The 23750-nt window shown below is 40.9% G+C and overlaps 2 protein-coding genes across 3 annotated transcripts in view; both read left to right on the top strand.

The window, feature by feature from the left end:
* Positions 1 to 31: 31 nt before the first annotated feature.
* leng1 (leukocyte receptor cluster (LRC) member 1) lies at positions 32 to 8767 on the top strand. Its single transcript, XM_078171607.1, has 4 exons — positions 32 to 605; positions 2777 to 2959; positions 6688 to 6995; positions 7906 to 8767. The coding sequence occupies exons 1-4, from the start codon at positions 474 to 476 to the stop codon at positions 8123 to 8125; spliced, it is 843 nt and encodes a 280-aa protein (XP_078027733.1). The 5' UTR covers positions 32 to 473; the 3' UTR covers positions 8126 to 8767.
* A 3102-nt stretch (positions 8768 to 11869) lies between these two features.
* Positions 11870 to 23750, top strand: part of lmtk3 (lemur tyrosine kinase 3) — a 32176-nt gene continuing 20295 nt past the window's right edge. Inside the window, exons 1-6 of one of the 2 annotated variants that reach the window (XM_033640473.2) lie at positions 11870 to 12529; positions 18760 to 18893; positions 19306 to 19453; positions 21080 to 21153; positions 21368 to 21486; positions 22511 to 22598. In XM_033640473.2, coding sequence (XP_033496364.2) covers positions 12439 to 12529; positions 18760 to 18893; positions 19306 to 19453; positions 21080 to 21153; positions 21368 to 21486; positions 22511 to 22598 — 654 coding nt within the window. In that variant the 5' untranslated portion in view covers positions 11870 to 12438. Of the gene's footprint in view, positions 12530 to 18759; positions 18909 to 19305; positions 19454 to 21079; positions 21154 to 21367; positions 21487 to 22510; positions 22599 to 23750 lie in introns of both variants that reach the window. The other variant, XM_033640471.2, reaches the window with a different exon arrangement.

Genomic DNA, 23750 nt, shown 5'->3' with positions numbered 1-23750 from the left:
TTTACTTCCTGTTTGTGTCAACTGGTTCCTGTGGGGCTGCTGCAGCCTCAAGCAGGAGCAACTCTTATTACAAGTCGGTGACAGTATTTGCTTTTATTTTTATTTTTTACATTAAATCGCTGAAATGATAAGTTTGCTGTGGAGGAGCAAGTTAAATGTGTCTGCTCGCTGCGGTGTTATTGAAGTGTAGCGTTAGCTTGGACAGTAGCAGACTTTGGCTAACGTTAGCTTAACTGCTAAAGGGGAAGCAAGGTAACAGAAACACCAAAACGGTGGTATTTCTCTTTTTAAATTCTTCATATTTGGACAGCTTTCAATTCAACTCATTCTCCAGATTCCTCTTGCTACAACCGTTTTGGTTTTATGAACAAATTGGGTGTTTTGCCCGTGCTCTTTCCCACTTCACTCGAAGCTAGCCCGCTAAGCTAGCTAACTGCTAACCTACAGTATCAACAGTCGTCAAGGCAACAACAATGAACATCCTTCCGAAGAAGAGCTGGCACGTGCGCAACAAGGACAACGTTGCTCGTGTGCGGAGGGACGAGGCCCAGGCGGCTGAGGAGGAGCGCGAGGCCAAGCGTCGCGTGGAGCGTGCAGAGCAGGAGGTGAGCCCGGTGTTGTCACGTTGTCTCCCGGCATGATGCTGATGCTGCAGTGATGCTGAGAGTGATGAGTGGTTCCTACTGTGCCGACCTGCAGAGTGTCACACTGAGCTGTCAGACTGTCTGAGTCCACCTCCAACTACACAAACCCCACACACAGTACACAAGATAAGTCAAATTAAGTTTCCTAATCAGTCCTGTAAATGAAATAAGTTTGCTGGTTCTTATAGTTCCAGAATATCACTTCATATAAGCTTTAAGTATTAAGGATAAAGCATCAAAGCAGTTCACACCAGGGCTGTAATTATTGCTAGATTTCAGATCATTTTCTTGATCAATTAAAGGAACAGTAAGATTTAATAAGGAACTGAATTATCTGCAGAGGGCTCTTCCTCAGCAAAAGAAATGGAACAGGCAATTGAAACCAGTACAAACACTGAATAACGCAGGTCCACGTTACAAACAATATTTCTCGGACGCTATTAGACAGGCCACTAGCCCAGCACCTGATAACGTGTGCCCACCTCATTTCTGATCCAGATGTTCAGGAGGTTTTTACTGAGAGCCAAATTGTCCACAGCGGTGGCCTCATCTCAAGAACAAACAGAGCAGGTGATGTAAACCAGTATAAACACTGAATAAAGCAGTTTCATGTTATAAATCAGTGCTTCTCAGATGCTGTTTGGCATGTCTGAGACCGACTGCTAGCCCAGCACCTGCTAATGTGTACCCAACTTTTTTCTCTGATAAATTGAGATCCAGATGTTCAGGAGGTTCTTACCATGAGCAGAATTACCCACAGAGGTCTCTCCCTCTCCAAAACAAACAGCTCCAGTGATTAAAACCGGCAAAAACACAGAACAAAGCAGTTGCATGTTACAAATCAGTGTTTTTCTGAAACTCTCGTCGGAGAGGGACAGCTTACTATAGTGGCCGACGGGAAAATGTGAGTGGCCCTATATCCAGAGCCAGTGTTTGGTTTCTGTTCTGGGCTTCTGTTAAAACATGATGGTGCAACATTAGGATCTCCATAGAGGAGGATCCGCACCCTATGTAGATATAATTCTAGGGCAACAAAAACACAAAAACAATTATTTTCAGGTGATTATACACTAAAGAAAACCCAATTATTTATTTCATATTTGCCAATATATCCCCCGAAATCCTATACACTGGACCTTTAAACCATCATTTGATCTATGAAATGTTAAAAAGATATTAACAACAATTTTTCAGAGCCCAAAGTGACATCTTCAAATTGCTTGTTTTGTCTGACCAGCAGTCAGAAACACAAAGATATTCAATACAGCAGATAAAAGCAGTAAATCCTCACTTTAAGAAGCTGAAAACAGCAGATGTTTTGCATCTTGACTAATTATTTCAGCTCTTAATTCACACTCAGGATTAGCAGTCGTGCTAATATGTGGATTGAATGATTGATATTTTTAACTTTGACAACTCACACACAGAAAGTTACATTTTTTCTTCCTCTCTGCCTTCATCGAGGTGAAATCCCTGACAGCAGCATTAGACAGCCTCACAGAAGAACACCAAATCAAGACATCCAGATACACAGATGGTCGACAAATTCAAGTGGCAAAACAACAAATGCAGATGATTATGTTTTATCTGTTCCAGTTGAACACCTGTGGGAGATTTTGGACCAGTGTGTTAGCTGGTACTCCACACAGCCATCACCAGAACAGAAAAACACATGAAGACACAAACACACCACAGTTTAGTTTAATATATTTATTTTTTCTTTACACATGTGTTTCTTATTTATATTTCTAAAGATGATAATCTGTGTGAGTTTTAAGAAGCACACAGCATAAACAGTTCAGCTGAATCAAGGTAGAGCATTATTATTATTATTATTTTGGACGTGACCACTAGACGACCACTGGACTTACAAAATAATCCTTAAAGGACCATAAAGTGTTCCCTTAGGAAATCAGAGCTAACTAATATTACTTTAAAAATTTACTCTGTTGCTGCTGTATTGTGAAGTATCTTTGCAAAATACCACAAAGGCTTCATGGTTGAAGCTTTAGTCATAGTAAATAAATAACGAGACTGAAGCAGGAGGAGATTCATGTGGAGTAAGTATGATATGATGCATGATAAAGATGCCTTTATGTTTAGTTTGGAATAACAACTCTTCCTCTCCACAGGCTCGTACAGAATATCTGAGAAGGAAAGCTCGAGCTGCTCTCACTTCAGTAGGAGAAGGGAGGCATGATGACGATGTCGGTGAAGGAAGTGGAGCTCTGGAGCATCTTAATCTTTTTCCCCTGGAGGACTCCTCGGAGAAGAAGGGGAACGAGGAGTATCTCAAAGAAAAGAAGGATGAAAAGGTGACGCTGCTGCTTCCTCTGTCACTCTCACATGTCTAAATCATAAAGATGCTTAAAAAGTAGTCATTTATGCTTTAATAATGTGTAAATAAATAAACCCTGAAAGATTATTTTCAGTTTTGACCTTATTCTCTCACAAGATCCACATGGGATTTCCAGAGCTTTCAGCCACATCTTGTCTCCTTCATTAACAGACAGTTTGCTCACTTACCATGGAGGTGGTTTAGTTGTTATTTTCTTGATGTAAGTGTCATTTAACCACTGATCTGACTGATCAACTATATGAGATGTGACTGAAAGCTCGAGAAAAAAATAAGTAAGTGGACCTTGTGATAGCAATATTTGTCAAGCTGCTATTTTTTTCTTTTACGTCATAAGTATTGTACATGAAAAAGCCTGTGTGGTGTGGGCCTCGTTTCACAAGGGTCTTGAAAGGGCTTAGCCCCTCAGTTGTGTGTTTTTTCCTCTCTATTTAAGTTTTATGTAACTATAGAAAAATAGCCAAAAAAATGAAATTATTGATAGCGATAAATGTGACGGCTGTAAGGGCGCTGTCCATAGTGCTGAAATAGAGCAGAGAAAGCATGCGAGACAGCTGCCAGCCACAACAGTTGTTTATTCATACCTTCCCCCTGTTGATTTTGACCAAATCATTCCTAAATTAAAAATATATATACAGTGCTCTCCAAAAGTATTGGAACAGTGAGGCCAATTCCTTTATTTTTGTTGTAGACTGAAAATATTTGGGTTTGACATCAAAAGATGAATATGGGACAAGAGATCAACATTTCTGCTTTTATTTCCAGGTATTTACATCTGGATCTGATACACAACTTAGAAGATAGCACCTTTTGTTTGAACCCACCCATTTTTCATGAGAGCAAAAGTATTGGAACATGTGACTGATAGGTGTGTTTTGTTGCCCAGGTGTCTCCCACTTACATTGATTATTCAAACAATAAATAGCACTGAATGTCTGAGCTCAGTTTCAGATTGGGTACGATAGGTTTTGCCTGTGCAGACTGCATTTAGAGGTGGAACCAACATGAAAACCAGAGAGCTGTCTATGGGTGAAAAAGAAGCAATTGTGAATCTGAGAGAAGATGGACAATCAATCAGAGCCATTGCACAAACATTGGCCATAGCCAGTACAACCATTTGGAATGTCCTGAAGAAGAAAGAAACCACTGGTGTACTAAGCAACAGACGTCGAACAGATAGACCAAGGAAAACATCAGCAGTTGATGACAGAAACATTGTGAGAGCTGTAAAGAAAGACCCTAAAACAACTGTTAGTGACATCAGCAACAACCTCCAGAGAGCAGGAGTGAAGGTATCACAATCTACTGTTCGCAGAAGACTTCATGAACAAAAGTACAGAGGCTACACCAGAAGATGCAAACCACTCATTAGAAAGAAGAATAGGAAGGCCAGGCTGGAATTTGCCAAAAGGTACAGAGATGAGCCTCAAAAATTCTGGGAAAAAGTTTTATGGACTGATGAGACAAAGATTAACTTTTTCCAAAGTGATGGAAAGGCGAAAGTTTGGAGAAAGAAAGGATCTGTTCATGATCCCAAACATACAAGCTCATCTGTGAAACACGGTGGAGGTAATGTCATGGCTTGGGCTTGCATGGCTTCTTCTGGGACAGGCTCTTTCATCTTCATTGATGATGTAACACATGATGGCAGCAGCAAAATGAACTCAGAAGTCTACAGAAACATTTTGTCTGCTAATTTAAAGAAAGATGCAACCATGCAGCAAGATAACGACCCAAAACACACTGCCAAAACAACAAAGGAGTTCATCAGGGGCAAGAAGTGGAAGGTTTTATACTGGCCAAGTCAATCTCCAGACTTAAACCCAATAGAGCATGCATTTTACCTGCTGAAGAGGAGACTGAAGGGAGTAACCCCCCAAAACAAGCAACAACTGAAAGAGGCTGCAGTGAAAGCCTGGAAAAGCATCACAAAAGAAGAATGCAAAAGTTTGGTGATGTCAATGGGTCACAGGCTTGATGCAGTTATTGAAAGCAAAGGATTTGCAACTAAATATTAAGTCTCATTCACTTTAATCTATTTTAAGTTTATATGTTCCAATACTTTTGCTCACCTAAAAATTTTGTGTTCCATTACAAATAATGCTATCTTCTAAGTTGTGTATCAGATGCAGATGTAAATACCTGGAAATAAAAGCTGAAATGTTGATCTCTTGTCTCATATTCATCTTTTGATGTCAAACCCAAATGTTTTCAGTCTACAACAAAAGTAAACGAATTGGACTCACTGTTCCAATACTTTTGGAGGGCACTGTATGTAGCGCTCTGCTAGTGCTACGTTCTTCAGTGAGTCTGATTCAGTGAGTGTTTTCTTTGATTTTGATTTTGGAAAAATGGCGTCATGTTGCTGTTATTTAGTCTTTCTGAGGCTGTTGCATGGTTAAATTATGGAGATAGATTTGTCTCAGTATTTGTGTTAACAGATCGACAATCCATGTGTTATAAAAAAAGATCTGCAAATACACATACAAATTCCACAAAGGAAAAATATCTGTGAATACATCCAATTAATTTACAAATAAATTAAAAACATTTGTAAATTCTTAACATTTGCAACTGTCAAATATTTGTAAATCCAGTTTTTATTTGTGAATCTGCATTTTATGCACACTGAGTCTTTTGTTTTATTTCTGGAATCTGTTTTGTATTTGCAGATCTGTTTTATATTTGCAGAATAGTTTATGAGTTTACAAATCTTTTTTGTATTTGTGGAGGGTTATTTATAATAACAGATTACACATTTACACACGGATTGTTGATCTGTTCACACAGATTTTATTGTGACAAATGGATCTTCATATTTGTGTATTTACAGATCTGTGTATTTGCTAAATAGTTTTTTGAGTTTATTTAATTTTTTTTTATTTATAGAACACACATTAACACATGGGTTGTCAATCTGTTCACACAAATAATAGTAAGACGACTATCTCAGTATTAAATCAATGAATTTCATTTAACGAAAAAACTGCCTGTGCAATTTTTAACAGTCCCGTCAGTCACTTCATCCTGGCGCCTGGCCTGGTTTAGTGTACATTTACTATTTCACACAAAGATCTTTTATGAACTAACATGAGCAGGTAACCGTCTGGTCTGGTCAAACACACCCTGTGTCAGGGTTTGTTGCTGAAATAGATATTGTACCACAGGGAGTGAGGATGTGATTAGGACATTTTGAAAACACAGTGTTCCTGTTGTGGCTCATTTATCCATGGAGATGTTTGAGCAACAGTTAAACTTGTGTCTGTACATCTTTAATCAATCAGTCATATCTAGATGCTGGTACACTGAGTCTGATATTTAAAATCAGCGGAGGCAGTCAGTCTCTTGTTGTGGTCACAAAGCAAGAAATATCCTGGACGCAGCCCAGCCACATTATGCATACAAGCAGTGTAAACAGATGGAGTGTGAGAGTGGGGAAATACTAATGCAGACAGAGAGTCAGATAAATAAAACCATGGGAGACACTGAGCTGCTATTTCAGGGCAAAGTGTTAAAATATACGGATGTGATCCAGCTTTATAATCAAATCTCAGACATTAGTTTAGCCAACGGAAAAGTGAATCATTTTACTAGTTTGCCCTTTTCTACATTTGGCATCTTTTGGCACTGCTGTCACTGCACGGAACATTTTAATTACTGTTAGTTTTCCTTGTTCTTTTTAAACAGGAGAAACAGGAACGAGCCATTGGCTTGCTGGTGTCTCTCGGACCCCAGCCAGGGTCTGAAGTCACTCCGTGGTACATGAAGACCAGCAAAGAGAAAGAAGAGAGAAGAGAAAAAGAAGAGAGGAAAGAAAAAGACAAGAGGAAGGGATTAAGTGAAGAGGAGAGAGAGAAGAAGGATCGCAGATTGAAGGATAGTTTAGACCCACTGAAAGATATGAGGAAAGCACTGGCTGTAAAGGAGAGGAAGTACCATAGCAGCAAGAAAACGGAAAAAAGAGACAGAGGGGAGAAGAGGAGCAGCGGAGAGAGGTAACAACAGTTTATCTTGTTACATATAATCTTATAATAACAAACTAATATTATGTTTTAAAGCATCAGATATGATCATTTAATTTGGTAGACTGATTTCAGCCTGGTAACCCAAGTTTTAAAGGGTTAGTTCAACATTTTGGGAAACAGACTTATTCTCTGTCTTGCTCAGAGTTATTTGTGTGACCTGTTTCTGTGTACGGTGGATGCCTCTCTCATTCATCAGCCTCATTATGTTGGCACACTCAACATTGTCCCTCACCGTCCCGGTCATCTGCCGCCTAATTTTATCCTCACCATGGACGTTCGGGAGCTCCTGCACCAAGTCTTGCCACATCTTTATGTTGTTAAGTCGTAGCTGTAGCTGAAAACATTACTGCTGCCATCGCACTTTTTCTGAACCGCAGCAGCCTGTGACTGTACATCCCCATTTGCAACCAATGACGTAATTTGTCCTCTCTCGGTTGTTAGCGACACTGATGGTGTGCCATTCACATTGAAATCAACCCTGGTCCGATCCTTGTCTGACACACTTCTCAACCTGTGTCACAAAACTGAGCCGGTCTAGCGGGTTAACCCTCTCCAACATAAAATCAGTGCTGTCTCAACCCTGGTTGAACCCTCAGTTTGAAAGCTGTTTTAGATGATAAGATTGGTAACACTCACGTCTATATGCTCAATGTATAGCTGAAGTTAGCAGACAGTTAGCTTAGCTTAGCATAAAGACTGGAAACAAGGGGAAACAACTAGCCTGGCTCTGTCCAGGGAGACCGTTCTTGCGGTCACATCAGTTTCCTGATAATTAAGATATTGGGGGTGTGAATGTTGTGATATAAATAAAATGTGATAAAGATGTAAATATGTTTATGGAGAGACATAAAAATAAATCTGTCTTTCCTTTCTTTTCCAGCTCCATAGAAAAGTTACGTGCCGAGCGCTTACAGAGGGAGGCTGAAGAAAGGAGGAGAGCCCAGGCCCTGCTCGACCAGAGGAACGGAAAAGGGAAGGAGCCAGGGAAGGAGGTGAACGAGAGGGAGAGGCCGTACAACAGCGCATACTTTCCTGAACTTGCTCGAAAGCGCCAAAGACGGGATCGAGAGAGCTGGAGAGAGGAAATATTAAAATCATGAACCATCTTTATTGGTTGTTCGACGAGTTGGTGGACAAATATTGTGACCAGTGTGTTTCCAGATGAAGCAAATGGAATTAAGAACATGGGAAGTGTGTCACAGTAGGTTTAGAGCCACACGAAGAACAGAAGTGTAACCTGGTCCTGTTGTTGTCAGTAAGTTAATAAAGGGGCAGCTTGTAGGCCACTTATTATTTAATTTGTTCACCCAGAAAGTCAGAGGTCAGGTTCATTTACCGTTATCTCCTGCAGTGTTTCGCTCATGAGCACGTCAGCAGGGCAGATGGTCGTCATCACAGGGGGCTTGAAGGTCAAGCTCTTGGCACAGAAGACACGCAGTGAACAACTGTTGGTATTGTTTATATTATTTCTAAAAATCAAACAGATTGTAAAATGATAGAAAATCTGCACACTGAATGAACAATAGTGTTTAAGTAAAGAAATGATACTGTGGAGAGTCGAGCTGAAACAATAAGTCAGTTAATCAATTAGTTTGACAGAAAATTGTGAATTTCACTTATTTTTGAAAGCTAAATTGCCAACCACTCTCTGTTTCCAGCTTTTCTTTGTCATGTATTAGTCAAAGCTGAATTTCTTTGGGTTTTAGACTGTTTGCTGGATAAAATAAACAGTGTGAAGATGTCACGTTATGCTTTTTTCCTACTTTGTTTGGATAAAATATATCTGATACTTGAGTAAAAATATTCCGCAGATTAATCAATAACAAAAATATCTATTTGCAGCTCTACATGAGATCATACAGTACATGCCTGTAGTAAAAGTTAATGGTAAGGATAGTAAGACTGTTTAAAGTTCATTTTAATTTGTGTAAAAGTAAAAAAGGTCCCTACATTCATTCGTCATAACACTGTTGTCTGATCTCTGTAAATGAAACCCTTTTAACAGGAGACATTTGAACATCGCAGCAGGAAAAGCACGGGTGTAAATAATTAAATTGATGATGGCTGAATTTCATTTTGCTGCTTCAGTTTCGGGGGCGTGGTGTTGAGCATGCTGGCTGACTGTCACACTGTCATGACTTACTGGGACACTTGAACTGGGACACTTGAACAGAAGCTATTAAGAATGCTATTAGTAACACCTGTGCTGTTTTTCTACTATGACAAGTCAAAATGTCTGCTGTTAAACAGGCACACTCCATCATATACCAACATCACAAAAAGCAACAGAAAATGACATGTTCTTTTATATCACTATAAATGATTTAACAAATACATGATAAAAGGTTTAGTCCTTTGGTTAACTTTAGTTTGAGGTGGTAATTAACTAATGTCTTGTATTTTGTCCTGCAAAATGTCCAAAAAATTTAATCAACTTAATAATAATAACCTCCATGCAGGTGGCACTGTAAAAATAGAATAGAATAGACTTTATTGTCATTGCACAAGAAGCACAACAAAATTTGCTCTGCCATGCCCGAGTATAAAAAAATAGACAGTAATAAATACACAAGATATTAGAGATTATTACAGATATAAAAACAAAACATTAAAGGCAGTATTGCACAAGTTGACCCATTATTGCACGTTTGAGTTAAGATGAATGATTTTCAATATAACAAAGGGGTGATTATAACGTCTCGAAATGCACCAACCAGAAACGAGACAGAACCATGAAACTCATTAAGCACATGGTCCATGATGATCCCTCCCTCATTCATGGGAGTTAATTGTGGCCCTTGGTATTTATATGAACGTATTACATATGCCGTTACATTCTCCTCTGCAGGTTGGGGCAGATATAACATTTGACTTCTAGTGTTTGAGTCAATATTGTGTCTCTTATGCCCCTTTCCACGGGACAAAAAACCCACGAACAACCAATAAGATCTGTCTTTTGTATATAATAGGAAAGGTTACAGCCAGGTCAGATGACATAGTTGTCATGTTTCTCCCCTGTTCCAAAACCAAAATCAAACCCTGAAAAGTGTAGGGTTAGCTAGCTAGCTACTGAAGATGTAGCCTACTGAATGTATACACATGCTGCTTTTGCTTTTTAATGATTATAACAGTGAATAAAGACCGACCCTGCTGTACAGGAACCAGTGAAGGGAAGCAGGGAAACTTTGCTGATGTGTCATCGCATTGTGTGATTCATCAGCGTTCATCCTCACACACTGCGATGACACACAGCTGGTTGAATATCAGCAAAGTTTCCCTTTACACTCATTGTCTTCAGTGTTGATCACCAGTGATGTGGTGGTTCACTTTTACACTGTGATCCATACAGTCAGCTTCTAATTATATCTTTTTAACCTGTTTTTACTGCTGAGTGAGTGAGTGAGTACGTATGGTGTGTGCTCTGTCTATTGACCCTTTTTGCCTCCAAAATCAAAAATATACCCACACTGCTGATTAATCCCCAATCTAATGGCGTTATCCTCATCGTCTGTCTCTCAACTGCTTGTCATCTGCCTGATTTTCAAAATAAATGTGTATCCTAATGGTGACGATATAGAAAGATGTTTTCGTTGGTCAGTGAATCAATATATTGATCCAGATGGACGGATTCTTACAACCCTACTAGATATCCTTCAAACACATATTTTAGACCCTTTTGTCTACTTCCCTCTGAAACGATATGAACATATTTCCCATATTTGCTGAGCAACAGTTTTGTGTTGAAGGAATTAAAGGCCTGTCCCAAATATAGGCCTGTTGATTTCAGTGATTCAAGCAAATAATAGCCCGGGCTTTTAATTGAAGTTCTAAATATGCTCTGTGATAACTCAGATAGCTTGACAGACCATCAAAAAGGGGTGGGGCTTGGCCAAGGGTCAATTGATCACTGTAAAAAAGTAGAACACAGATACAAGTTACCAATAGAAAAAAAATCCAAATAGTTAAAGAGGTTTTTTACCAATAGCCATGTTTCCATCAGCCTGTTTAGATGCGCATCTAGAAGTATCGCATCGCAAAATTATGATGGAAACGCCAAAATTTGAATTAAAATCCCCTGATTCGCACAAACTAAAATACGCTCGCTTTAGCCAGGTTTTGATTGATTTGAAAAAATGTTGATTCGCAAAACGAGGGATGGAAACAGTTATGTTCTAATTAAGTCAGACATAGCCCACCTCTCTCCATGGTGATATCCACACTCCAGGTTGGGAAGGCAGTAATGCATTTACAAGGTGGTTGCCAACCGCCAGAAAACATAGAAGAAGAAGAATGCGAGACTTGTTTTGTTTCCGGTTCTGCGGAAAACTCGCACAAGTTCGTAGTTTTCACCAAAGTCCATACATTTAATGGAAACACACAGGATTTGTATTTCTTTTAATGCGCATTTCCCAATGATTCAAATCACTTTTGGATGGAAACATAGCTATAGACATCAAAACCAAAAATTGTTACAGTTGCCCCCGGTCTCCCCTATTGCAGTCATGACCCTTTCACATGATATATATTTAAATAATACACCAAAAGAAAGTGTTCATTTTTTATTTATAAGGTGAAGAAGGCTTGCACTCTTTGTAGACGGGTCAGTTAACACTTTATTGTTTTAATATTTATTATTCAATATTAATGGGCAAATCACATCAAACCCCAAACCCCCATATGAATACTCAAGCGATATTTAAAAGATTAAAAATTCAATATGAGATCAATATAACCCCGCTGCTGAGCACCACATACACATCATTACATCCCTGTGGGAATATTATCACAGATTTTTTTTTCCTGCTCTGGGTAGCGTTATGATGATCAAGCTGGATCATGACAATGCGCGCCGTGTGTGTCTGACGTAGGCTGGCGGAGGAGAAAAACACAGACACCCCTCCAACACTGTGAGATAGAGGGGGAGAAAGAAATAATTATATATATATATATATATATATATATATATATATATATATATATATATATATGTGTGTGTGTGTATGTGTGCGTGTGTGTGAGAGAGAGAGAGAGAGGGAGAGAGAGAGAGAGAGAGAGAGAGGGGAGAAATAGGGGTGGTTGTTGAAAACAGACACAGCGGTAATGTATGTGCACCGAGCGGCGGACTGATGCACAATAGAGCATCTCACACACCGTGTTTAATTGCGGATTAGAGCAGGGGGAGGAGGAGGAGAGAGGAGGAGGAGGAGGAGGTGGTGAGGGGGGGAGAGCACAACAAGGAAGGCAAGGAGACGCTCTTTATTATTAGGAGAAAAGCGGAGGGGGGAGACACAGACAGCGTGAGCCCGGAGACGGCACAGACCGTGGCGGGGGTGACGGGAGAGAGGAGGACACCGATACCGACAGTCGGCGGCGTCGCTCGGATGGTGTTGTTGTTGCTCCGGACGCGGCGACGATGCGGCCACACTGCTGGGTGATGGTAGCGCTGGCGGGGATCATGTCGTACTTCAGCCCGGAGAGAGCGCTCGGAGCCCCGCAGAGGGAAGGTGAGCGGAGTCGGAGGAGAGGAGGAGGAGGAGGAGGATGGGGAGGAAGAGGGGGGTTTGAAAACCTGTCAGTGATGCTGGAGAAAAGGAGCAGAGAGGGGGATGTAGTCAGTTATGAAAAGGCCTCTTTACTGTGTTATCAGCCTGTATGACTGAGACATAATGCGAATTATTATTGCAGTACGTGGCTGATTTAATGAAAACAGGAGCGGGGCTGATTTGGTGATGGGTAGGGTACCATATTTGCATGCAGTGATGAAAATATTAAGGGGGGTGCTTCGATCTCGGGCCTCACATCGATGGCATTTAAAAAAACAGCACATATACTGTATGAATAGCAGCCTAAAACCGTCGGTCAGTGCGAGATATTTAGTCTATAAATAGCCTCCGCTTGGCACTGGAGATTATTTAGCCTATTAACCAGTGCTGGCATCTTTATTTTTCCCAATCTGAATATGCCTTCTTCCCCCAAGATCTGGCAGAGTGTTGTGTTTGTGTAATGTGTGCAGTCATTGTATTGTGGTGTATTGTTTTGATAAGAGCTGCTGGCACCGGGGCTGGTGGAAAAGGCCCTGTGTTAGGTTCCTATTTATATGCAGTGTCTGTCTGGACATCTGTCTAGGGAAAGATGAAAGAATAGCACTGCACAGGAATTGTGCATCATGGCTGGAGCCACCACTTATATGTTTGTGGTGTCATGTAAAGGGGACCCCACTGCCACTGTGGTTATTTAGTTGTCATATCAGACCCCGTTTTGCAGGTGATCAACAATTAGCTGCATTTCTTTGTGCTCCATGAGCTAAAACCCTGAAACTGATTGATTAGCTACAATTTATTTCTATCAATTAGCAACAGATAGGCCCATTCACCAGCCCATAAAGCTGGTTTTACATGCTGAACACATCTTTACTCGGGCTACCTTTGCGCAGGATGTGTGAAACAAGTGATCCTGCTTCTGTCTGTACTGCAACTTTTTGTAAACAACAAAACAAGAAGTGTTAAAAGTGCTCATTGAACTGAGGCCTACATATTTATCTGGCAAATAAAACAAACATCACTTCATGTCTTTGATGATTTTTTAGCGGGATGCTGATCCTCTTTTTACAATATCGAGCTGGTAAATTATTAAATATACTTTGAAATTTATGTATGCAGTGTTTACAATATCATGACCTTGTGAATGAATGTATTTTTGGATTTGTGTGAGGGACGCAGAGAATGATATAGATATTTTAAGACAGCACAGGCTTATAAAGCTAAGCTAAGTCTTACATTTCAAAGTATGGTTTCAGTATCAGTGTTTATGTACCCCCCTGGCTTATTTTTTTTTTTTTTTTCTTGATGCATTTTCACTATTTCACATGCCTATAGTTATTTCAAATTGTCATATAGTATTTTTAATGTGTGTAACGTGTTATAATATCAGTAAATACAGCTTTAAAGGTTCGTTTAGAGAGTAGTACCTTGCTAATGTTATGTTATATGATACCTAAAATGCTGCTTTGTTCACACAGATTCAGAAAAGATAGGTATGGTTTCAATATTAAAGGTCCAGTGTGTAGAATTTATGGGGCATCTATTGGCAGAAATAATATTCATAACTGTGTTTTCATCAGTTTATAATCACCTGAAAACAAGAACTGTGTTTTCGTTACTTGATTAATGGTAGGGCTCTCGACACTTTTGATGAGTTTCGCTCAAGACACATGATGTATTTTCAACATTATGTCACAGAAACCATCATATTTTGTCATGTAACGCGAATGGGTAGCCATGGTTATCCCCTATGACACATCTACTGGAGTTTTGTGAGCAACATAGAGCTGGATCTTGTTGATGAGATCATCAGAACAGTTGGTAGTCATCCGAAACTACCGAAAGTGCAACTCCTCGTCCATGTCCTGCATTTTAATGGACAAAAAAAACATATTTATCCTTAATCTACCTTGTTTACTTCAAGCGATACACTGACCACCTCCTTTTCCTGGCTCCCATTGTCTTCTCAGTAGATGTAGCCTGAGTTTAAAATCTCTTTCTCTTCAATTAACTCAGTGATCTGATCAAATCCCTCTGTTATCAGAATGCAATGGATACAACGTAGCACAAATATAGATATAGAACAAACATATTTCAGAAGGATATACAGTACAGGCCAAAAGTTTGGACACACCTTCTCATTCAATGCGTTTTCTTTATTTTCATGACTATTTACATTGTAGATTCTCACTGAAGGCATCAAAACTATGAATGAACACATGTGGAGTTATGTACTTAACAAAAAAAGGTGAAATAACTGAAAACATGTTTTATATTCTAGTTTCTTCAAAATAGCCACCCTTTGCTCTGATTACTGCTTTGCACACTCTTGGCATTCTCTCGATGAGTTTCAAGAGGTAGTCACCTGAAATGGTTTTCCAACAGTCTTGAAGGAGTTCCCAGAGGTGTTTATCACTTGTTGGCCCCTTTGCCTTCACTCTGCGGTCCAGCTCACCCCAAACCATCTCGATTGGGTTCAGGTCCGGTGACTGTGGAGGCCAGGTCATCTGCCGCAGCACTCCATCACTCTCCTTCTTGGTCAAATAGCCCTTACACAGCCTGGAGGTGTGTTTGGGGTCATTGTCCTGTTGAAAAATAAATGATCGTCCAACTAAACGCAAACCGGATGGGATGGCATGTCGCTGCAGGATGCTGTGGTAGCCATGCTGGTTCAGTGTGCCTTCAATTTTGAATAAATCCCCAACAGTGTCACCAGCAAAACACCCCCACACCATCACACCTCCTCCTCCATGCTTCACAGTGGGAACCAGGCATGTGGAATCCATCCATTCACCTTTTCTGCGTCTCACAAAGACACGGCGGTTGGAACCAGAGATCTCAAATTTGGACTCATCAGACCAAAGCACAGATTTCCACTGGTCTAATGTCCATTCCTTGTGTTTCTTGGCCCAAACAAATCTCTTCTGCTTGTTGCCTCTTCTTAGCAGTGGTTTCCTAGCAGCTATTTGACCATGAAGGCCTGATTTGCGCAGTCTCCTCTTAACAGTTGTTCTAGAGATGGGTCTGCTGCTAAAACTCTGTGTGGCATTCATCTGGTCTCTGATCTGAGCTGCTGTTAACTTGCGATTTCTGAGGCTGGTGACTCGGATGAACTTATCCTCAGAAGCAGAGGTGACTCTTGGTCTTCCTTTCCTGGGTCGGTCCTCATGTGTGCCAGTTTCGTTGTAGCGCTTGATGGTTTTTGCGACTCCACTTGGGGACACATTTAAAGTTTTTGCAATTTTCTGGACTGACTGACCTTCATTTCTTAAAGTAATGATGGCCACTCGTTTTTCTTTAGTTAGCTGATTGGTTCTTGCCATAATATGAATTTTAACAGTTGTCCAATAGGGCTGTCGGCTGTGTATTAACCTGACTTCTGCACAACACAACTGATGGTCCCAACCCCATTGATAAAGCAAGAAATTCCACTAATTAACCCTGATAAGGCACACCTGTGAAGTGGAAACCATTTCAGGTGACTACCTCTTGAAGCTCATCCAGAGAATGCCAAGAGTGTGCAAAGCAGTAATCAGAGCAAAGGGTGGCTATTTTGAAGAAACTAGAATATAAAACATGTTTTCAGTTATTTCACCTTTTTTTGTTAAGTACATAACTCCACATGTGTTCATTCATAGTTTTGATGCCTTCAGTGAGAATCTACAATGTAAATAGTAGAAAATAAAGAAAACGCACTGAATGAGAAGGTGTGTCCAAACTTTTGGCCTGTACTGTACATACCCATCAACATCATAAAATAACTAAACAAGCCGGCTGGAGGATAGCATCTGGTTACCATAGAGACAACTGAAACCTTTTCATTGCAGCACTCATCAGAAGTGTTGAGCGACTTACCGTAAATCAGGCTTTAGAATGAGTCGTTTATATCTACATAGGGAGTGGGTCCTATTCCACGGCATCCACCATGTTGTTTCTACAGTAGCCCAGAATGGACAAACCAAACACTGGCTCTATATAGGGCCATTTGTGTTTCCTGTCAGCCATCATAGTTCTCCTGCACGCTTAGCACACAAGAGAAGTTTCAGTTCAGATGCCATTAAGTCCTACACACTGGACCTTTACTGTATATCCAATATATTAGTCCTTCACTGTGTTAAAGGAGCAGTGTGTAAGATTTAGGGGGATTTAGTGGCATCTAGCTGTTAGGACTGTAGATTGCAACCAGCCGAATTATCAGCAGAGGTCTCCTCCTCTCCAAAACAAACGCACCAGGTGAATAAATACGGTAAAAACACTGAATAAAGCAGTTTCATGTTACAAATCAGTGTTTCTCCTATGCTGTTTGGCATGGCAGAGACAGCCACTAGCGTAGCACCTGCTATTGTGTGCTCACCTTTTTTCTCTTGTTATTTAACGTGCGTTCACCTTACTTCTGATCCAGATGTTCAGGAGGTTTGAACAGGGAGCCGAATTATCCGCAGAGGACTCTTCCTTTCCAAAACAAATGCATGAGCTTATTAAATATGGTAAAAACCCTGAATAAAGCAGGTTCATGTCATAAATCAGTGCTTCTCCTATGCTGTTTGGCATGGCAGAGACAGTTGCTAGCCTAGCACCTGCTTATGTGTGCTCACCTTACTTCTGATCCAGACATTCAGGAGGGTTTTACTGGGAGCTGAATTATCCACAGAGGTCTCTTCCTCTCCAAAACAAAGCATTTTCATGCTGAAAAAAGCAGTGTTTTTCTGATGCTCTTGTCGTGGAGAGGCTGTGAACTACTGTGGCCAACATGAAAACATGAATAGCCATGTCTAGAGCCAGTGTTTGGTTTGTCCATTTTGGGCTACTATAGAAACATGGTGGTGCATCATGACCTGCTCCTTATGTAGATATATACGGCTCATTCTAAGGTAACAAAAACACACCGGTTCTTATTTTCAGGTGATTATACACTAATTAAAACACACTTTATTATATTATATTCCATTTCTGCCAATATAGTAGGGCTGCCACTAATGATTATTTTCATTGTCGACTAATCTGTCGATTATTTCTGCAATTAGTCAGCTAATCATTTTATCGAAAAATGTGTTAAAATGTTGAAAAATGTCGCTCTGTCTCTCCCAAACCCCACAATTATGTCATCTAATGTCTTGTTTTGTACTCACGCCAAAGGGTTTTAGTTCACCGTCATGGGAGCGTGTGTAAAGCTGCCAATATCTGAACGTAAGAAGCTGCAACGTTTTGGGGTACTTTTATAGTACTTTGCTATGAAAAATGACTCAAACCGATTAGTCGACTACTAAAATAGTCACCGATTATTTTGATAGTCGATAAGTCGACTAATCGTGGCAGCCCTACAATATATCCCCCTAAATCCTACACACTGAACTGTAAATGTTCATATTTAGGATATGCGTCCTTCACTGTGTTAAGTGTGAGTTGGGCACCTTCTAGCTGTTTCAAGGTGTCATTGTTCCTCTCTCTTTGTCATCTGTCAAAAGTGATGCCGTGTTTGACGTATGTTTTGGCTTCAGCATTTAAATGAAACCTATAGATAACACCTGAAGGGTATTTAACCACCCTGCCCTGCCCCTTTTCTTTTCTACAGATGGTTCACTTCCCACAATCGACCACGTTGAGGTACAAATATCAAAATGTCCCGATCCCTCCCTCTCTCACCTGAGTAGTAAACCTTCCTGATTTGAGTAATTCTTTTCCAGTTTCCAACCCTTCCCAATTAGCGCTCCTTTTTACCTAAATGACAACTCCAGCCACCCCTCCCCTGCTTTTTAACTGTGTTTCTTGAGTGGAATGCCATTTCTGATATTTCCCCCTTTCCCCCCGTGCTTATTGTCCTTACTGGAATGGTATATTATCCCACTTTCAAACTTTAATTCCAGTCTCTATTTTCATTTACTGATTCAGACAATCGTTTTTTATCTTAAACTTCTTTTCCTGCTTTTTACCCCCCCAAATCCCTGATGCAAGCTGTCCATTGGGGTTCTCCACTGTGTCCCCAAACCTGCCGCTAAGAAAACGCTCCAATGGTTTCCCTCTAAACAAAACACCTGTGTAACAAGATCTTCCAGTTTTCTGATTCAGTGAAGTCTCTCTTTTCCTTGTCACTGACTCAAACCTAACAAGTGTGTCCCCCTTAAAGAAGCACAAATACCCTGCATTTCTGTATTAAATCATTCCTCTGTTGTATTTTCTTCCTGTCTTCCTCTCAGTTTCTCAAACCAGGGCTGCATCCCTCTCTCCTCCACCCTACGTCGTCATCCTCATCTCTTGCTCGGGGCTCGTCTCCTTTGTCCTGCTGCTCCTGACCTGCCTGTGCTGTAAGAGAGGAGGAGTGGGGTTCAATGTAAGTCTTAAACATGTAAGAGATCTATTCACCTCTCTGCTTTCTTTGTTTTGCCGCACCTTTTTTGCATGACGGTATAGTTTTTATTTAAGCTTGACTTGATCAGCTGCAGGAGGGTTCGGTATGGAAATGCAAACAGGAGTCGATAATTCCAATTTAATGAAGTAGAAATGGTCAATAACCATCTCTCAGTCTAATCTTGCCTAAGCCTCCATCCTTTGACCTGACAGTGTTGTTGAGCCAGCAGACAGGGTGTCATTAGTTCAGAGTGGATGCTTTTTCATTGTCTGCCCTTCACAGTTACAGCTAAAGCCAACTGTATTATTATTATTAGACAACAGACTACAGCTTAATTCTTATTTTTTAATCACACCAGTGTTTTGATTTGTCTCTGCTGTTGTGGCTCAACCAGGAGTTTGACAATGCAGACGGGGAGGAATGCTCTGGAGGCTCCAGTCCCATCCAGGAGGACAGCCTGTCGTCATGTCCCTCCCTCCCTGAGGTCTACACCTTGCCAGTCAGAGACAGGCCCAACTGCCCCGCCCTGCAGGATGGAGCAGGTAACAAGCTGGAACAACTGTGCTGTTCTCTGACTCTCGTTTTAGCACAGACCCTTCAAAATGAAACTGAAGTACTGTCCTGTGCTGAACTCCCTCATGGTCTGTTGGCTGAGTCACTGATGTGGATCCATTAAAGGTCTCAAACCGGGTGTAAAACCAGTAGTATTGGACTCCCCACTGATGTTCAATGGAGTGGAAACTGTGATCTGAGGAAATTCTGCATCAGTGCCTCGTATGGGCACGCCAAGTTTGGCCACAGACAGGGATGGTATCAGGAAGGGTATTGTGTCGTACATGAGAGTCCCACTCTCACTCAGAAATGTGTTTTTGCTTATTGTTACTTCACTGTGCAGAATAGAGAATGTCCATGAGAAGTGTGTTACCACTTAAATCTGAGTTTAAGATGTTTACATACCAGCATGGCATGGTGCAGCGGTGTTGTTAGCATTGTGGCCTCACAACAAGAGGGTTCCTGGTTCGAACTCTAGGGTGGGGGAGCCCTTCTGTGTGGAGTTTGCATGTTCTCCTCGTGTCAGCGTGGGTTTTCTCCAGGTACTCTGGCTTCCTCCCACAGTCCAAAGACATGCAGGTTAACTGGTGACTCTAAATTGTCCGTAGGTGTGAATGTGAGAGTGAATGGTTGTCTGTCTCTATGTGTCAGCCCTGTGATAGTCTGGTGACCTGTCCAGGGTGGAAATGAATAAACATACCAGCATTTTTTTTTTACACTGGACTAGATTGGAAGCAAATCGTCTTTCAATATACTTCTTACATAAAAGTGATGTGGAATTATGAAACCCCAAGGGCATTTTTACTGAAACTGAGACTTGTCAGTGAAGTAGGAGACCTCTTATATCCAGTGGTTAAACTTTTGAACTTTGCAGATTCCTATATTTTGGATTTTTAAGTGAAGAATAAGGAGTAGATATCTTTTCTAACAATGTTTAAGAAGGTAATTGAACTTTTTGTGTGGGAAAACAATATCAGACACAAATTAATATTCAAAGACAGTATTAATTTATGTCTAAAAACGTGTCTGGAGGGGCTGTAGGTGACATTCAGAACATTAATACAGCAGCAAACCAACATTTGCTATGAAAAGATAAAGTGAAAGCAGAGAATGAAGTCATGCTCTGTGTGTGTTGTAATCTGAGCTCCTCTGTGGTTTGTTGTGGTAAGCCAGTCCGTCAGTGTGTGTATGTCAGTACATGTGTGTATCTCTCCTGCTTATTGCCCCTTTGCACCGTGCTCATAAGGCAGACACTGCCAATATTGGGGCAGTGTTGTTGTGGAAGCGCAGCGCCCATCCTCTGGTTGCACCCTGGTTAACACTGTTAGCTCTGTCAGTGCTGTTGCCGTTGTTTAAGCACCTCCAGCTCAGCCACCTCCATGATGAGATGCACTCTCAATTACACATAGAGCCCCTTTAAAACATGTCTGGAGGGATATTTAATGCTAGGTTGAATTTAAGGTTGAATTTAATGTTTTGTTTATGTCCATGGTAGTTGAGAACAGTAAAGTAAATAATGTTTTGTTCCTGTTTTTACCGATTTACCATCATAACAGAACATCAGATGTTAGTGTGCGTGACCCTGATCTTTTTTTATTTGCCTTTTTTCCCCACAGACTCAAAGTCTCAGTGCTTTAAAAGACACACTTTAAACTATCTTCAGGAGATAGGAAATGGCTGGTTCGGAAAGGTAAGGCGATCGCCTCTCACATTCAGATATCATTGTGTTCTCGTGTAAAATATGACCCACACCATAGATTTTCTTTCTCACATCAGCTTCTGCTCTGTTATATTTAATACCAGCCACCGACCAGATCAGGAGTCTTAACTCAAAATAGTTCTTATACCGCCGCTCTGCTTCTCCTGGGCACTCTCCCATGTTATTGCCCATCGATCTCTCCTAGGTGATCCTGGCTGAAGTGCTGTGTGACTGCAGCTCCTCTCAGGCTGTGGTGAAGGAGCTGCGTGTCAGTGCCAGCCCTCTGGAGCAGAGGAAGTTCTTGGCCGAGTCTGAGCCGTACAGGTGGGAGAAACCGCCAAAACTCGGGTAGCCATTTTGGAGGCAGGACGATGTAACCTTTGCTTAATGATAGTCACTGTGGCCACAGTTTGCAATCGTAAGTTTAGCAGGACAGGTAGAGGAAAGTAGTCAAGTCACTGAAATGACTATATGAAGATAATTCTACAGGTAATAATCTATCTAATGTTAACTAACATTAGCCACTATGTACTACTGGTTATAGCAGGCTGTATCAGCATTACCTGAGTGTATTTAGTAGATGACAGGATGTATTTTATTGCCTATTAATTCACTTTAATCATTGATAAAAGGAGTAATAGTATGTCTAGTTTTAATTGTGCCTGTTTACACTATAAAATGTGTGTATTAATGTTTTGTTGTGTACCAAGATGGTAATGTTACTGCAGGTAGATGGTAAGAAAAATTGTTCTCGAGGATGAGCACTGAACCGACCTATTTAGTGTTTGACTCAGAATCTGAGTAGCTTTTTGGCTGTCCTCTCTTTTTAACACACACACACACGCATACAGAGGAAGCATCCAAGGACAGGGCTGCCTTCGTCTTCTTCTCTATTCCTATCTCTGGGCAAACCCCACACCAGCCACCACATCCCTTCACACACACACCCACAACGAGTCATTTTCACACACATTCATTTGGTGTTTACATCTCCCATTTCCTCTGCTCTTGCTGACACACACACACACACACCCCCTCCCCTTGTCCTGTTATCTTTTGTGCGTCTGATATAAACACACACCTACCCAATAACAAGCAAAACACCAATATACTTTATTTCCATTTCCCAACTTTCACTTGCACTTAATTTGGCTTTGCTGCAGTGCCTCACACAAGTGCCTCTCCTCTCCTTTCTCTGTCCCTCTCTCCACTCTCATCTGTGTGATACAAAGGCTGCCAGCTCATTATACCTACCTACCTTCCTACCCACCAGCCCACCCACCCACACAGACTGACAGACAGACAAATAGACAGACAGTAAATTGTCTATTTCTCTTTGTCCCCTCAGGAGCCTTAAGCATCCCAACATCCTTCAGTGTTTGGGGCAGTGCAGTGAAAGCATCCCCTTCCTTCTGGTTATGGAGTTCTGTCAGTTGGTGAGTATAAATATGCCGTTTAAATGTGGGACAAAAGTGAAATTAAACATACGGGGACGGGGGGTTGTTTCACAGTGCTCCGAAAACTCTAATTGCCATACAGCTTTTATTACTGACAATGCTGTTAATCACCGTAAAGGCTATTATGTCCCACCTTTATTTTTCAGTTGTGTTATAGTTGCATCAAATATTTAAAGCAGGGGTGTAAAGAAGTACTTTCTGAAAATATTCATCCATTTACAAAACATTTATTTATGTTCAAATTCACCAGCATGTCTCAGTTTTTTCCACATTCAGTCATTCCATTACTTACTTTCATTACATGTGCATTTTTTTAAAAATAATTTTCCACTAAAGTTGAACCTATTGAGAAGCAGGTTCAGTCATCTCCTGCCCTATAATGGCCCCCGGGCCGTAAGTTTGACACCCCTGGTTTAAAGAAGCAGTGTCTACGATTTTGGGGGATTTAGTGGCATCTAGTGGTGAGAATTGCAGATTGCAGGCAGCTGAAACTTCTGGTTAGAATTCTTTCAGTGTTCACTGTCAAGGATTTTTTTTTGGGAGAAGAATTATCTGCAGAGGTCTCTTCCTCTCCAAAACAAACAGACAAGGTGATTAAAACCAATAAAAACACAGAATAAAGCAGTTTAATGCTACAATCAGTGTTTCTCTGACACTGTTTGGCATGTCACAGACAGGCTGCTAGCCCAGCACCTGCTAATGTGTGTTCACCTTTTTGCGTTGATAGCTTAAAATCCAGACATTCAGGAGGTTTTTACCATGAGCTGAATTATCCGCAGAGGTCTCTTCCTCTCCAGAACAACCAGACCTGGTAATTTAAATTGGTAAAAACACTGCATAGAGCAGTGTCACGGTAAAAGATTCAGTGCTTTTCTGATGGTCTCCTTGCAGAGTGGCTGCTAGCTACGGTGGCTGTTGTAAGAATGCAAAAACAGGAATGTCCCTGTCTAGAGCCAGTGTTGGGTTTGTCTGTTCTGGGCTACTGTAGAAACATGGTGATCTCTGAAGTCGAGGACCCGCTCCCTATGTAGATATAAATAGCTCATTCTGAGGTAACGAAAACACAACGATTCTTATTTTCAGGTGATAAACACTAAAGAAAACCATAACATTCCATTTCTGCCAATATAT

This window comes from Epinephelus lanceolatus, chromosome 10 (assembly GCF_041903045.1).
Source record: "Epinephelus lanceolatus isolate andai-2023 chromosome 10, ASM4190304v1, whole genome shotgun sequence".
Lineage (NCBI taxonomy): Eukaryota > Metazoa > Chordata > Actinopteri > Perciformes > Serranidae > Epinephelus > Epinephelus lanceolatus.
The sequence above is the reverse complement of the archived record's forward strand: the minus strand, read 5'-3'. Positions and strand labels throughout refer to the sequence as shown.